This window comes from Exophiala spinifera, assembly GCF_000836115.1.
Source record: "Exophiala spinifera strain CBS 89968 unplaced genomic scaffold supercont1.3, whole genome shotgun sequence".
Taxonomy (NCBI): domain Eukaryota; kingdom Fungi; phylum Ascomycota; class Eurotiomycetes; order Chaetothyriales; family Herpotrichiellaceae; genus Exophiala; species Exophiala spinifera.
In genome coordinates this window covers 1,309,980-1,324,577 of record NW_015622515.1, presented here as the reverse complement: position 1 = coordinate 1,324,577, position 14,598 = coordinate 1,309,980, and the positions used below count along the sequence as shown (strand labels likewise).

Here is a 14,598-nt window from a genome sequence, read left to right as displayed (position 1 = left end):
CTTGAATGATGGATGATAGTGAAAATCCTAAGCTTATAGGCTATGCTGTCAAAAGCCCGCATGATCGGTGGGCGAAGCGTCCCAGGGCCTGCCGTCGATCTAATCGTCAAAGCTCCATATCATAGTCGACGTCGACTCCGTCGGTGATGCTTTCAAATGGTATATCCATCATGTCAACCTCCCTGTCTTCCCGGGCTTGGTCAGCCTCCCTCGCCTTCTGGCTAACCCCACCGGCAACGTGCTCCAGCCTTCTTAGCTCTGCTTCTGCTCGTCGGCCTGCCTCCTCCAGAGCCCCGAGGACTGACCCGAGAAGTTCATCAAGTTTCAAATCCCGAAGTACTTTCTCATATCTTCGGACTTTCGCCTTGTCCCACGTCTCCTCCACACGGTCGTGTCCTAAGAAAGAGTCGTAAGACCGATGGTCGACGTCTTTCCACTTGTTTCGAAACTCTTTGGCCACGCCAATGTAAGCGCGAGTATCGCCAGTGCCGAGAATGTCGTGCAGAGGATTGGATGGGTGGTCGAGAGCGGCGAGGACGTTGGCGTGGAAGCGATGCGATGCACCATGAAAATTGCGCGAGTCGCCGATGATGGACTCTGGTGGTCGATTTTCTGCTTGCCTGAGATTGTCCTGCTCCGAATCCGGTATCGATGCCGTTATCACAATACCCCAGATGCTGAACAGGTGGACAAGCCCCCTTTCAAGCAGGCTGTAGAACTCGTAGAAGTCGAACTTGAATTGTCGCTCCGCCTCTATCGGATCGATTATCATGTCGTAACGGCCCAGCGTTGCCTTAGGCCCGAGCAAGTTGTGCTCAACACCCATGCCGGGGTGACCATGACCATTGGTAGTAGTGTAATGTTGTTGTGACTGATACTCCTGCGCCAGAGTCAACGCTCGATGCGACCAATGGGTGAGACTGTTTGCTCTCCACGCAAGCCGCCGGAAAAGTCGACGGAAGCGTTGGAATTCAGCGTCGCGCGTCAGGTATAGCCTTTGCGCTGATGTCAAGGGTCGCACAGGCGAGGTCGATATCGACGGTGCAGATGTATTGCTCGGTATATGACTGGAATGAATGGAACCGTTCGACCCTGGCGTACCTGGGGGTCGCTTCTGCGGAGATAGGCTGCCAGCTGGGCTTTGATACTGTCGCTCACGGCGCACTTCGGGGCTGGCCCAGCGGGAAGCAGTTAAATCTGATACGGGCATATCAAGGAATCAATATATAACCAGTAATTGCGCTTTGAGGATTTCCAATGCACGCGATCTGGTTTGTCAAAGGCGTCTGATCATAAGCTGTGCTTCATTTGTGGCTGTCGATTAAGGAGACTTGGATGTGATGTGACGGTGTGTTTGAGAAGGCAAGAGCAAATGTTTCATGAAGCGCCTGCCTCTGAAAAGCTCACCTCCAGCCCGGTATACGTCGGCCGTAGACGCCTTGATCGCAATAACAGAACATCTGCTGTGATGGTAGTTGTCGTGTCGCGTGGTAGAGAGATGCCTCAGTTGCGATCGATGGTAGTTGGTGACTTGGGCTATTGATGGGCACGTGACCATTGGACGACGACGACCCTTGACACCAGGATCAGTCGAGTGTTCGACAGCTACTACAAAAGATCAAGTCCGTCATCTCAAAAGGACAATCATATTATTACTGATATCGTGCGGTACACAACGCCTTCCTTGAGTCACCAGGCCGTCCCGAGTCGAAGTCGTCAATATCTGGAAGCCCTCTTGTACATAACCTCATGAAAAGACCATCCTTTCCCCTAATTTGAATAGTCACCGCATAATCGATGCGCATAACTAATCATCACCTGTAGCGTCCCGAGTTCCCCGTCCTCCAGGGCGGCCGGCTCTCCCTGTGATATCCTGCCAAGTGGCACCAAATCTTCGGCCAGTACTGGCGAGGAGCCCCTCCTCTTCTTCCTCGAGGTCGTCTTCTTCCGCATCTGGATCGGACAGTTTCGGTGTCCGGAAGAGCAAAACTACGAATCCGAGAAGGAAAATGCCCAAAAAGACAAACTGCGCCCAGAAATCGACGACGCCAAAGAAGGGAAAGTTCACCGTAACTCGGTTGAGAAATGTGGACACCACCGATGGTGTACAGACGTTTCGTGCAGCTGGGTTATCGCTAATTTCAGTGCACGGGATAATGTGTTGTGGATGGTCCGAACAGTCGGGCTGTTCACCAGGATGTTTGGGCGGATGGTCACAAAATGTCTGCGGCCCGAAGGTTGCGTACTGTGGAGCGACCATCATTGCAATGGAGTAGTTGATGGCCAATGTCATGAGGGTGAGCATAACAGTTGCAATAAGCAGTGCTTGAGGAGATGTGTGTGCCTTGCGGATTCTGAAAATCGTGATCCAGAGCACTCGAATACCAATGGTAGCGATACCGATGATACTTGCACTAAAAAAGAGCATCACCAGGAAGAGGAAGATGATATAGTCAATCGGGAAGACCTTGGCCGACTTGACCAGAATCCAGTTGATTGGCTGGAAGATATTGATACGGGCCAGGAGGTAGCCACAATGTCTCTTGCAGATCGAGTTCTTAGCTTTGTCGATGCCGGTAATAAGCATACTGGCGAAAATGAGTAGAACGATGACGACAAGCAGAATACCTAGGATGAGCTTGATGGGTCGAAAGACGGCCTCGATTTTGATCCAGATTTTCCAGAAGATGTTCCGGTCTTCGCCCGCAGCTTCTGCGGCCAGCCTTTGGTGACGGCGCAATGTGCGCTCTTCCCGAACTAATGCATCCAACTCTCGCTGATCTTTGGAGGACAGGCCCTCTGGGTTGCCCTGAGCCCGGCCTTCTAGTTGCCTCTGCCGTTCAAGATTGCTCTCCAATTGTGAGGCGGTCGTTTCGCTCAGGGCTGGTGCAGAGATGCCGGGAGCGGACTTGATCAAGGTGAGTGGTAGAAGAGCAAGACCAGCTGCGGTGTAGAAGCAGTACATGAGGACGCCGATTGTAATGAGGAGGCCAAGTGCAAAGGTCAGGGCTCTTTCTCCGTGGTTTTCTGAGAGCAGGTTCTTGAAGAAGTCCAGATCAAAATGCGCTCCTCCTCTGTCACGAGCAACTGGAACGAAGAAGCCGACCACGAATAGGGCGACACAAAGGAAGATGAAGATCAAGGTGTATTTGAACGCAGCCCAGAACCTGGACCCGAATGTCTGCGATCCCTCTTCTTGCGCAACCTCGTCATACTCTTCATACCAAAAGTAGGTGAACGGTACCACAATAAGACAGAGCAGAGCATCCAGAGAGTAAAGAAGGTAATAAACAATGCGCAGTGTGTATGTGATGTTGTCGACTTTGCCTTGATTCGCCCAATCTTTCCGTCTACCTTGTTTGGAACTTGTCGTACTCGAAACCAGAGCAACGTCGACCGGCAGGAGGAGCACTGTCGCGAGTAGACAGGTAATAGTAAAGATGCAGACAATCGTGACAAGGACGGACCGTTCGCGATGGGTCTGGTAGAGATAGACGAATAGACTGGCGATTGACAGAAGAATGGCGACCGCGATAGCATAGACTACCCAGATCAAGGTGATCTGAATATACCCTGCGCTGGCCATAGCCGAAAGGCCAGGCTCAACACCAAACAGGCCGGGCAGGTATTGCATGGTGCGCGTTCACACCCGTCGACGTGTGGGCGAGAGTTTCAGAGTGATCGTTCGAAGCTTCGCAAAGATGTCGACATTGGAAGAGTATGAATTGTGCGAGTCACAAGACGGCGGAGGGGAGAAATCAAGGCCCAAGAGTGAAATCATCCATCAAAGATGCAGCTGGCGCCATCATCGTCATCATGCAGCAGGTCGCGGTGCGCGTCGCTCGTATTCGTATTCGGATCGGAAAAACATATTGTCACGTGTATGCCAAGACAGGGAACCTCGAGTTGACTCCAGCTCAAACACCCCCCAAATCTCCAGAGACAGGCATACTACACTTTACACACATATGCTCATTCTATGCTTGATCAACATATCTCCCTCTGCTGAACCGAATCTCATCGCAACAAGTGCATTGATCGCAGCGCTCGCCATGAATCTTACCCGCACACCAGACGCGATATAAGCCTGCCGATGGACCTCGAACACCGAGAGTGAAAACGCGACTCAAAACACCAACAGCATACCCGAGATGCAGTGTTATACGGAGCTGCTCCCGCCTTCCGGTGTCACGCATTCACTGTCAGCCTCGTTTACCTCTGCAAAGGCGGAGAACTTAATTGTAGCTCGTACATCATTGCTTCAGGTCTTCCAGTACAAGCACCTCGACCATGGCACCAAGCTCATTCTGGTGGCCGAATACAATCTTGCTGGCACAGTGACGTCTCTTGGTAAAGTGAGAACTGCAGACTCGAAGAGCGGTGGGGATGCTGTTCTTGTGGCTTTTCTAGACGCCAAGTTGAGTCTGATCGAATGGGACCCGACACTGCATAGCATATCTACCTTGTCAATACATTACTATGAGCAGCATGATATCCAGTCCGCGCCATGGCAGCCCGATCTCGCTGATTGTGTCAGTCGCTTGTCGATTGATCCTTCTAGTAGATGTGCCGCATACAATTTTGGTGTCAGTAATCTTGCCATCATTCCGTTCCACCAAACAGGTGACGATTTGGCGATGGACGATTTTGATGATCTTGACCACGACGAGAAAGGGCACCATACACCAACCAAAAACCCCGACGGCACTATGAATGGGCATTCCAGTCCCTACAGCCCTTCCTTTGTCCTGCCTCTCACCGTCCTGGATCCTGGCCTGTTTCATCCAGTCGATATCGCTTTCCTCCACGAGTACCGCGATCCAACCATCGGTATCGTCTATTCGACCATGGCCCGCTCCTCAAACATGAGCGCGGAAAGACGCGATGTAACGATATATGCGGTATATGCACTCGACCTGGACCAAAAAGCCTCGACCACTCTCCAGTCGGTCCAAAAATTACCCAATGACATTTACTGCATTCTCGCTCTGCCGCCCCCAGTCGGTGGTGCTCTTCTAGTTGGTGGCAACGAATTGATTCATGTGGATCAGGGTGGAAAAGCAAGCGCCGTTGCTGTCAACGAATTCGCAAAGGATGCCTCCTCTTTCCCGATGACGGACCATTCGGAATACAGACTGAAACTGGAGGGTTGCCGTATTGAGCATTTAGGCAACGCCGCTGGGGATATGTTGATCATCCTATCTACAGGTGACCTTGTTTTACTCACTTTCAGAATGGATGGCCGTTCGGTGACTGGAATATCCCTTCGTCGTATCGCCGAAGGACAGATGCAAGGTCTCCAGCTAAATGCCGCCTCATGCACCGCAAACCTGGGACCAAGCTGCTTATTCATCGGCGGCGAAGACTGTGATTCGGTGGTTGTCAGCCTTGCTAGAAAATCGGGGCAGTTGAAGAGGGTGCAATCTAGGATAAAATCCGAAACAGATGGCTTTGAACCGGACGGAGATGAAGACGATTTAGATGACGAGGATGACCTCTATGGAGAGATTTATTCCGGGGCAAATGGACACAACTCGGCAGATGCAAGCGGCCAAAACTTACGGGTTATGGATCGTCTACCATCCATAGCACCAATCAACAGTTTCGCGCTTGGCTCGAAAAAGCGCAAACGAGACGACACGGATACAAGTGAAGAATCCCAAAGTCAACAGCATGAACTTGCAGTGGCTTACGGAAAGGGGCATGCTGGCGGCATTGCCTTCTTGTCCAGACAGCTGACGCCCAAGGTGACAAAACGTTTCAAGTTTGAAGGTGCCAATGGTCTGTGGTGTTTAGCGTCGAAACAAGCTCCGTCGGAAGGTGGCCAAACATTAGACGATCTCGTCATTGTCTCGCAATACACTAGCGAAGGTCTTGGGCTTTCTTCACTTTGCCGTCTGAACGGAGGTAATCTTGATCCGGTTCCAGACTCCGAATTTGATGAGATGGCCGGCCCAACTGTCTCCATTTCACAGCTGCATACTTCGGGCCACACGATCCAAGTGTTACCCACCGAGATACGAGTCTATGATTCCAAGTTTGCGCTTTCCCAGATCTTCCCCATTGTGGACGAGGACGATGGCCAGTTAGCGAAAGCCGTCAAGACCACCTTTGCCGAACCATACCTTGCGGTTATCCGAGATGATCGAGTGATGACGCTACTCAAGGCGGACAAAGCTGGTGAGTTGGACGAAGTCGAGCTGCCAGAAATGTTACAAGACAAGGCGGTACTTTCTGCGTCTCTGTATCAAGACCACCACGACTTTTTCCAGACTTCAAGGTTCTACGACAATGCAGGCTCACCTGGCCCGATACTGTCGATATTCACGACAGACGGCCATTTCTGCCTCCTATCATTACCGAACATTAGCCTCCGGGTTTTCCAGTGCGATAGTCTGCCGTTCCTACCCACCTATCTGATGCAAGATTTGCAGATCCCCAAGCACTGGCGAAACAAGGATGATATAGGTGAAATCTTGCTGGCGGACCTTGGAAACATGACCGATCGTCGACCTTTCCTGGCCGTACGAAACTTGACCGGAGATGTTATTCTCTACGAACCTTTTGCGATTCCGGATATTGCTGGGAGCTTCAAGTTCAGAAAGGTCATGACCAAGTCGGCGGAAGATCTTGACGACCAGGGAGAGGAAGAGGGCGAAGAATCCTCGCTAGGTCCAATGCAAGTCGTTCCAAACGTAGGAAGCCGTGCCGCAATATTCGTACCGGGCGCTCATTCCTGGATCATCCTGCGCGAAGCTTCAACACTGCCCCGTGTCTACGAGCTGAACCTTCCCGGAACCAACTCACTGGTTGGAGCACATACACCCCTGTGCCCGCAAGGGTTGGCTTTCCTGGACGGCCAGCAACACGTCTGTTTCGGCCAACTTCCAGACTCAACGATGATCGGCCAATCGGACTGGTCTGTAAACAGAGTCCCCCTCGGGCAAGACATCAGTTCCATCGCATATTTCGAACCCTCGGACTCTTATGTCCTCGCCATAAACTACGGGATTGATTTCCAACTACCTCAAGACGATGAATGGCATCCGGAGTGGCAAACCGAAACCACGAGCTTCCTCCCGTCCTCCATCCAGAGCAGCCTCAAGCTGATGAGCTCAGTGAGCCACTCTATCATCAGCCAGTACCACTTCGACGCTTGTGAGAGGGTTCTTTGCGTCAAGACTCTCAATTTGGAAATTTCAGAGGAGACGCACGAGCGTAAAGACATGATCGTCGTCGGCACGGCCATCGTCAAGGGCGAAAACGTCACGACACGGGGAAACATCTACATCTTCGACGTGGTCGACGTGGTCCCCGAACCAGGCGTGGCAGAGAGCGACCTGAAACTTAAACTGATCACGAAGGAAGACGTCCGCGGAGCGGTCAGCGCCATCTGCGACATTGGCTCCCAAGGGTTCCTGCTGGCGGCACAGGGACAAAAGTGCATGGTGCGGGGCCTCAAGGAAGACATGTCGATTCTCCCTGTTGCGTTTCTCGACATGCGGTACTACGTGCACGTCGCGAAAGAACTGCGAGGGACAGGCCTGTGTATCCTGGGAGACGCGTTTTCCGGGCTGTGGCTGACGGGATACTCGGAGGAGCCGTACAAGCTGCAGATCATCGGCCGCGACCTGGAGAACCCGCCTGTCCTGGCGGCCGAGTTCCTCCCGGACGGCAAGCAACTGTTCATCGTCTCGGCGGACGAAGACGGCACGTTGCGCGTCTTGCAGTACGACCCCGAGAACCCCAAGGCCGAGCGCGGCACAAAGTTGCTCTTGCGGAGCACGTTCAACGCAGGCACGCTGCCCACTCAGATGTCTCTGCTTCCTCCCAGGACGACGGGCGCGGTTGTCGCGGGCGGCGACGCGGACATGGACCTGGACGGCGGCGGACGGATGGCGAACTTCAGCCGCATCCTCGTGGCCACGCAGTCGGGGTCGCTGTGCATGATCACCCCGCTGCCGGAGTCGGCGTATCGACGCCTGTCGACCCTCCAGAACACCCTGCTCGCAACGCTCGACTTTCAGCCGTGCAGCTTGAACCCTCGCGCCTACCGGAAGGTGGAGACCGACGGGATCGGAGGCAGAGGCATCATCGACGGCAACTTGGTCAAGAGGTGGTGGGAGACGAGCACCCAGCAGAGAGTCGCCAGCGCCGACAAGGCCGGGGGGAGCGTGTGGGAGGTCCGCGCCGACATGGAGCTCATCAGCGGTGGTGATTTGACATTCTAGAATAGTTCATCTCGGAATCTATTGCTTCAAGGAGGTGGTGTTTACTCAACTAACCACACCTGGGAGGCACCTAACTCGGGTTTATTGATTGAGATTGTTGGTTGGTTTTGACCCAAAATTGCAAAGATTTGGTTGGGTGTTTGCTTCTAATTCACGTAGGTGAAAACGAAGGAAGGGGGATTCTTGTGTACGTAGTATGTCTTCTATCACATCATCTCGGTTTCTGGCTTCTCGCCTGTGGCACGGAGGGAGAGATTCGAGCAAAGAGCAAAGTTTTGTCAGATATGGACTATTCCGCTACTGAAGGGGCCCGACTCCCTCGGCCTCAGCCTCCGTAAAAAAGATTGAGGAGTCGGAGAGCATGACCTTCACTTCCAAGTTGCTACATATAGTATTGGGACGACTGTGGTTTGGTTGAATACTGACATATATATATACCCGACATGGCACGATCCCCGGGTGGCCAAGGTCCTCGGTCGACCGAGCCACCAATTCCCTTCGGTGGTTCCCAGCGACACCCAAAGATGAGAGAGAGGCTTCGCTCCTCGTCTTGCCGAAGGCGAGGGCGGATGTAAGAAGGGTGCCGGCGCTCATCGAGGGGCCACACTCTCATCATCAATTGGCTTTACACCTTGTTATCAAGTCCCCTTTCGCCCTTGTGTACCCTGAACACCCAACATAGCAGGTCAGCGAACGTACATACAGTATGCAGCAGGACCAGGCACTGGCAGAGGCCGGGGTAGGGGAGGGAAAAAGGGGGGGGGGGGCTCTGCTCACGAAAGTACCTCGATATTCTCCTCGCCTTCGATAAAGACCGTCGGGGTCTTGGTCCTCTTGTAGGCATTGAACCACGATCCCTTGAAGAGCGTATCGATCTCTTCGACGCTGAGACCGGACAGTTCCGGCACCGCGAGGTACACGTAAACCAACGAGACGCCGCACCAGGCGGCGAAGAAGATGAAAGCGCCCCAGTTGTCGGTGTGCTCAAGCAACGACGGGGTGCCGTACGTCATGGCGTAGATGAAGAGCCAGTGGAAACACTGCGACATGGCGCCTCCGAACGAGCGGATCCTGTTGGGCCAGAGTTCGCCGCCAAAAACGTACGGTAGGGCGAAGAGACCTGTGCGGTGAGTGAGTGAGTGGGTGAGTGAGTGACTTGGTGAACATCGGTAGATCAGGGAGACAACCTCAAGTTTGTCTCGAATGTGCAGAGGTAGGTGGAAGATAATAACAACTCATCGTGAACAAGGCGTCTGACTTACCGACAGCGTAGCCAAAGGCGTGCACAAATATGAGTCCAATCGCCGCACGCGACGATGCGGCTGATGCATTGTCCTCTTGCTTGTACTTGATGTAAACACCTGGACGACCTGATCAGCCCCTGACACGATTCCCTGTAGCGTGTGATGCCGACTCGTTTTCGATGGAATTCAGTCACTCACCAAGGTATATGTCCGAGAGGCCCTGGAAGAGGATTCCGACGAAGAGAGATTTGCGTCTTCCCAGCGCATCGATGAAGAAGAACGATGCAATGAGGGCGAATGCCAGCTTTGATACCGCGTACATGCCACTCAAGAAGATGTTCCGAGTCGTGCCCCCTCCCACCCCCATCAGGGTCAGGATTGGTATAAAGTACGACGTGACGGAGTTGGCGCCCGACAGCTGAGCAAGTCCGTACGACACGAGAGTCTGCTGGACCCGGCGCAGGTTAGAAGGCACCGTGAAGGTCTCCTTGAGGATGCTGACGATGCCCTTATGGTGGTCGTCTCCGTACTGTGCCCTCGCGAGTTGTATAGAGTTTTGTATCTCGCTCATCTCTCTCTGCACCCGGATATGGTCCAGGGGTAGACCTCGAAGTCGAGCGAGAGTTTTGGCTCCTTCGTCATGGCGATCCACCAGCATCAACCACCTCGGTGACTCGCATAGAAAGAAGCTGGCGACAACGCCCAGCCACATGAAGACGCAGGGGCTAAAGAAAACCACCTGGTACTGGAGTCTGCTGGGAGAGATGTTCTCGAAGGCCCCAAGGACACAGAAGTTTGATGTCACCAACTGTGTTGTTTTCTTCGGTCAGTGGAAGCTCTCGTACTAGACAGACTCCAAGGCAACACCTACCGCGAAGCCCATACAGACCGTGAACCACGACGCGAGAAGACCACGGATTTCAGCAGGTGCAATCTCCACGAGACTCATAGGCCCGGTGACGGTCAGGCCGCCGATTCCCAGTCCGCTTATTATTCGAGCTGCGTACAGTCCAGCCAATCCCGGAGCGACCGTGGCGACAATCTGACCCAGTGTCCACACGGTGATATACAGTCTGTACGACCACCGTCGGCCAACTCGGTCATTGATGAAGAAGGAGAGCAATGCGCCGGTAGCCATGCCGATGTAGACGATCGACACGAAATTCTTGATCGCCTGAGCGTTGGTGCCAGAGCTAATGCCGAAGTGGTGTTGGAAGCCTGGGAGTGATGGGATTGTCGCAGAGGAGCCTTGGTCCCATGCTTTGGTAGGGGTTAGCATCATGTCTAGACAGTGGGTTTGAGTGCGAGGGGCGACAGACTAGCCGGTATCGCAGACGTAGCGTACAGCAGCGCAGAGAGGATCAGGTTGCGGTTAAAGATGACCTCGCGAGGAGCATCTCTGATTCTCCTGCCATATGTCGCTAGTGGAGATCGCCCGAATGCTTCCTTGACACCCATATTCTCCAGAGGGACGTGACAAGCCGCAGGGCAATGGGCACAGAGCAACGACTTGCCGGAATCGCTCCACAAGGTAACGAGTCAAAGGGCGCGAGAGTTGCGTGATGTTTGAGACCCAGAGAACCGCGCCCTTTGCCGCCATATTTATTTCCAAAGCAAGATGCGGTATTCCAGCGATTGATTCTAGCTGGTAACAGAGGGATTGTTCGGGCTTCCGAGCATTTGGTGCCGGAAGAGTTGGAGCTGCTCGGAAGGCCGAGCTCAAGGAAGATCGGCAAGCCAATGGAAGCGTCCTACGGGGCCTGAACCTTATCAGGCATATCTCCAAGACATGAGACTAAACCGTTCACAGTCGAAGAGTAAAAGGCGCCGCCTTCATTGATCTCAACAATGGGCGTAACTCGTCATACTGCAGAAGGGTACCGACGTCTATCACCGGAGATACCATTGGCAAGTCAGGGTACCGGAACTGCACCCTTGTCGTGAAGTCTCGGGTATTCCGAGCGTTCGTTATCGTGAAGGGGTGTTGCATACGAAGCCAATCAATGGTTGGTTGTCAAGAGCCGTTGCAGTAAGCCCATTAATTGCATTACTCGGGTATAAGAGGTCGCAATGCATTCCCTGCAAGGCTCGAGGATGCAGATTCACAAAGTTGTCAACTTGATTGTACAAGATGGTTTCTCAAGACTCCAAGATCATCATTGTTGGGGCTGGCGTGTTCGGCCTGAGCACAGCCTTGTGGTTGTCTCGAGCCGGATACAAGAATATAACAGTCTTTGACAGGTGCCCGCTCGACACCAAGAATTACAATCCGTCTGATGGATGTGACGGAGCTTCAGCGGATATCAATAAGATCTTCCGCACAGCATATGGGACAGAAAAGGAGTAAGGTTTCCGATTTTGAGCCACACCAGTGTATCTGACGGTCCAACCCAGGTATCAGAACCTCGCGATCGAAGCTCGAGAGCTATGGTTGTCTTGGAATCGAGAGATTAGCGAGAGCTCCCCGTCGGCCCTTCCGCCCGGCCTTACGCCAGACGACAAAGTTCTGGACCTCTGTGGGAACTTCTTCTTGGCCGAGGGACAAGAGCTGCAGAAGTTTCATAAGGACTCTTTGTCTCTTATGGAAAAACTGGAACCCGAATGTCGAAAGCTCCAATTCGTCAAGGTGCGTCATAATTAAGATGGGTTGCCTGCTCCCCTAACTTTCAGTTGCCTGACACAATATCTTGCAGGGTGATAGGGAGGATGAAGAGCGCCTGCGACAACTTCATCCCAACTGGGTCGAGACCTTTCATGCCATTGACGGGATCAACAACAACAACACAAACGGGTTTCTAGACATCCAAGGCGGGGTTACTCTTGCAGATAAGGTAAGCCGAACTGAACGGCAATGCTCGAAACGAGCCGCTGACAGCTGCAAGGCCTGTACCTACGCGCGTTTTCTCTGCGAGAAAGCTGGTGTCCGTTTTGTCCTCGGACATCCTCAAGGTCAACTCCAGGAGCTCATCGTTGCCAACGAGGGCAGTGGGAACAAAGTGACTGGTATACAAACATGTGATGGCAAGAGTCATCACGGAGACATTGTTATCGTGGCATGTAGGTCAATATCTATTCTCGGCCTGTTCCAGGTATGCCTCTAACACAAGACTTAGGCGGCGGTTGGACTGCGTCAGTCATTCCCGAGGCCGCTCGTACTGTCGAAACAACCGCGGGTACGTTGATGTTCATCGACGTACCCAAGGAACGGAAGGATATATGGGAAATGTTCGATTCCAAGCATTTTCCGGCATGGTCGTATAGGAGAGGTGAAGGGGATGAGTATGCTGTCTCCACAAGCACTTTTCGCATCTACGGGGCTGACAACCGTACAGGTATTACCAGGGAGGCGGAGTAAGTGTGATTCGGCTTCCCGAAAGTCTCTATCGTCGCGAGCCAGATTATTGGCGCAGGCGGTGCTTTGAGACGGCGTCTTAGACATCTCAACCAATCCTAGGCGTTTCCATCATGATTTCGATACTCGTGGCTGACACCGGCTGATATACAGTTTCCTATTACCAAAGAAGGACGACTGAAGTTTGGCTTCCGTGGCCGCAAGGTATGTCAGGTGTCGTGGTTCTTGATGTGGTAGTTCTGACTAGTGGTCTTAATAGTTCACCAATTTCCAAGACCATCCAACGGCTCCCAATTTGTGAGTTTCTCATTGAGCGAGACGTCGATAAGCAAAAGCTGACGGTCTTTGCTAGACGTGTCTCCACTCCAAGGACGAAATACACGCCTGACCCCATTAAAACCATACCCCTGTATGGCCTCCAGTTGGTGAAGGAAGTCATCGGAAAGGCTTTCCCAGAATTGGCTGAATTTGGATTCACGGATTTCAGGGTATGTCCACCGCCAGTTTGTCCAGCATTTTCATCTTTCGCTAACACGTTGAGTATAGCTGTGCTGGTATACTGATAGCATTGACAATGATGTGAGTATCTAGCGTGATGCGGAGTTTTGAGTGAGAAACTGATGAACCCTCGATGGCAGTTTGTGATTGACTATGTGCCCGGATATTCAGACACCCTGTTCATTTGCTCGGGGGGCTCGTGAGTATACTGCATTTGGCATGTTGGAACTTAGTCGTCGCTGACGTGGAGGGACAGTGGACACGGATTCAAATTCTTACCGATTCTCGGGAAGGTAAGGGCTGATCTCCACCACGTTTGATCGCACTGTGCTGACCATATTGGCTCTTAGCACGTCAAGAACCAACTAGAACGGATTCCAGATCAGTTTACAGACCTTTGGAAATGGAGGGTCGTTGAGGACGGTAAAATATGCAACGGACTGGAGCAAGGAGAGGATGGACCCAGAGAGTTGTCCAAGACTCAGATGGCAGAGCGTGAGTGCCACCGTCCGCGAAAAGATGACAAAACTAATGATTTGTGGCAGCCCGTGATTTCAAGTTTTTGCAACCAAAAGCCCCAGCTCTCCAAAGTCAACTTTGAATTGGTCCTCGAGGGCTGAGGCCAGGAATGTAGTCCATAGTACTGATTAGCCGAAACAACTATAAGCCACCCCAGAGATCAGTCATGTCTGGCTGAGAACCACTCATCGACAGCATGTCGAAGGGCATATCAAATGGCATTGCGACATCGCTAATTCCCATTGCCGAGAAGAATTCACCTGTCATTGGAAAATGTGAAACTGTCAAGGCGTCATCGTGGGCTGACGTTTCGTATAGATGCCCTTCGTCCGGAGACCATGAGTTCAAGATCCTTGGATCTGAGTCAGCCCATAGCGTAGCTAGGAATGGAGTTATAAATACCTGGATACCTGGGACGGATCCTTCGACATGATCTCCCCTAGAAAAGTCCGCAATCGAGGCATCGAGGTTGGAGTGTGTCTAGTTAGGTCGTCATGAGCCCCGAGGAACCTGTCAGAGAGCTTGTCGAAAATATCGAGAAAGGGAGCTCCGACGGGAAACTGTCGCGTATATACGGAGAGAGTGCTTGAGCAGGCGAGTATAGCTCGTGCAATCCGCCTGGCCGGTAGAATAGCCGGTTGCAAAGCTAGGCATTGCAGCAAAGTTATACCACAGTAAAAGCTCTGGTATAGGTCAGTGAGGGATGGGTGAGTCTCCGGACTTATGCTGAGCTGTCTCCCGACCTAGACACCAT

The 14,598-nt window shown here is 52.6% G+C and overlaps 5 protein-coding genes across 5 annotated transcripts; 2 read left to right on the top strand and 3 right to left on the bottom strand.

The window, feature by feature from the left end:
- Positions 1-106: 106 nt before the first annotated feature.
- On the bottom strand, positions 107-1,210 carry PV08_04230 (uncharacterized protein; the record flags this gene model as incomplete). Its single annotated transcript, XM_016378578.1, has 1 exon — positions 107-1,210. The coding sequence occupies one exon, from the start codon at positions 1,208-1,210 to the stop codon at positions 107-109; it is 1,104 nt and encodes a 367-aa protein (XP_016237255.1).
- Positions 1,211-1,807: 597 nt separating this feature from the next.
- PV08_04229 (uncharacterized protein) lies at positions 1,808-3,634 on the bottom strand (the record flags this gene model as incomplete). Its single annotated transcript, XM_016378577.1, has 1 exon — positions 1,808-3,634. One exon carries the CDS (start codon positions 3,632-3,634, stop codon positions 1,808-1,810), a length of 1,827 nt encoding a protein of 608 aa, XP_016237254.1.
- A 517-nt stretch (positions 3,635-4,151) lies between these two features.
- On the top strand, positions 4,152-8,231 carry PV08_04228 (uncharacterized protein; the record flags this gene model as incomplete). Its single annotated transcript, XM_016378576.1, has 1 exon — positions 4,152-8,231. One exon carries the CDS (start codon positions 4,152-4,154, stop codon positions 8,229-8,231), a length of 4,080 nt encoding a protein of 1,359 aa, XP_016237253.1.
- A 773-nt stretch (positions 8,232-9,004) lies between these two features.
- Positions 9,005-10,933, bottom strand: PV08_04227 (uncharacterized protein; the record flags this gene model as incomplete). Its single annotated transcript, XM_016378575.1, has 5 exons — positions 9,005-9,351; positions 9,494-9,592; positions 9,674-10,283; positions 10,347-10,735; positions 10,795-10,933. 5 exons carry the CDS (start codon positions 10,931-10,933, stop codon positions 9,005-9,007), a joined length of 1,584 nt encoding a protein of 527 aa, XP_016237252.1.
- Positions 10,934-11,606: 673 nt separating this feature from the next.
- On the top strand, positions 11,607-13,926 carry PV08_04226 (uncharacterized protein; the record flags this gene model as incomplete). Its single annotated transcript, XM_016378574.1, has 14 exons — positions 11,607-11,818; positions 11,870-12,101; positions 12,169-12,306; positions 12,358-12,532; positions 12,589-12,754; positions 12,808-12,826; positions 12,981-13,031; positions 13,087-13,124; positions 13,180-13,315; positions 13,374-13,406; positions 13,466-13,524; positions 13,582-13,618; positions 13,676-13,820; positions 13,871-13,926. The coding sequence occupies 14 exons, from the start codon at positions 11,607-11,609 to the stop codon at positions 13,924-13,926; spliced, it is 1,497 nt and encodes a 498-aa protein (XP_016237251.1).
- Positions 13,927-14,598: the final 672 nt, after the last annotated feature.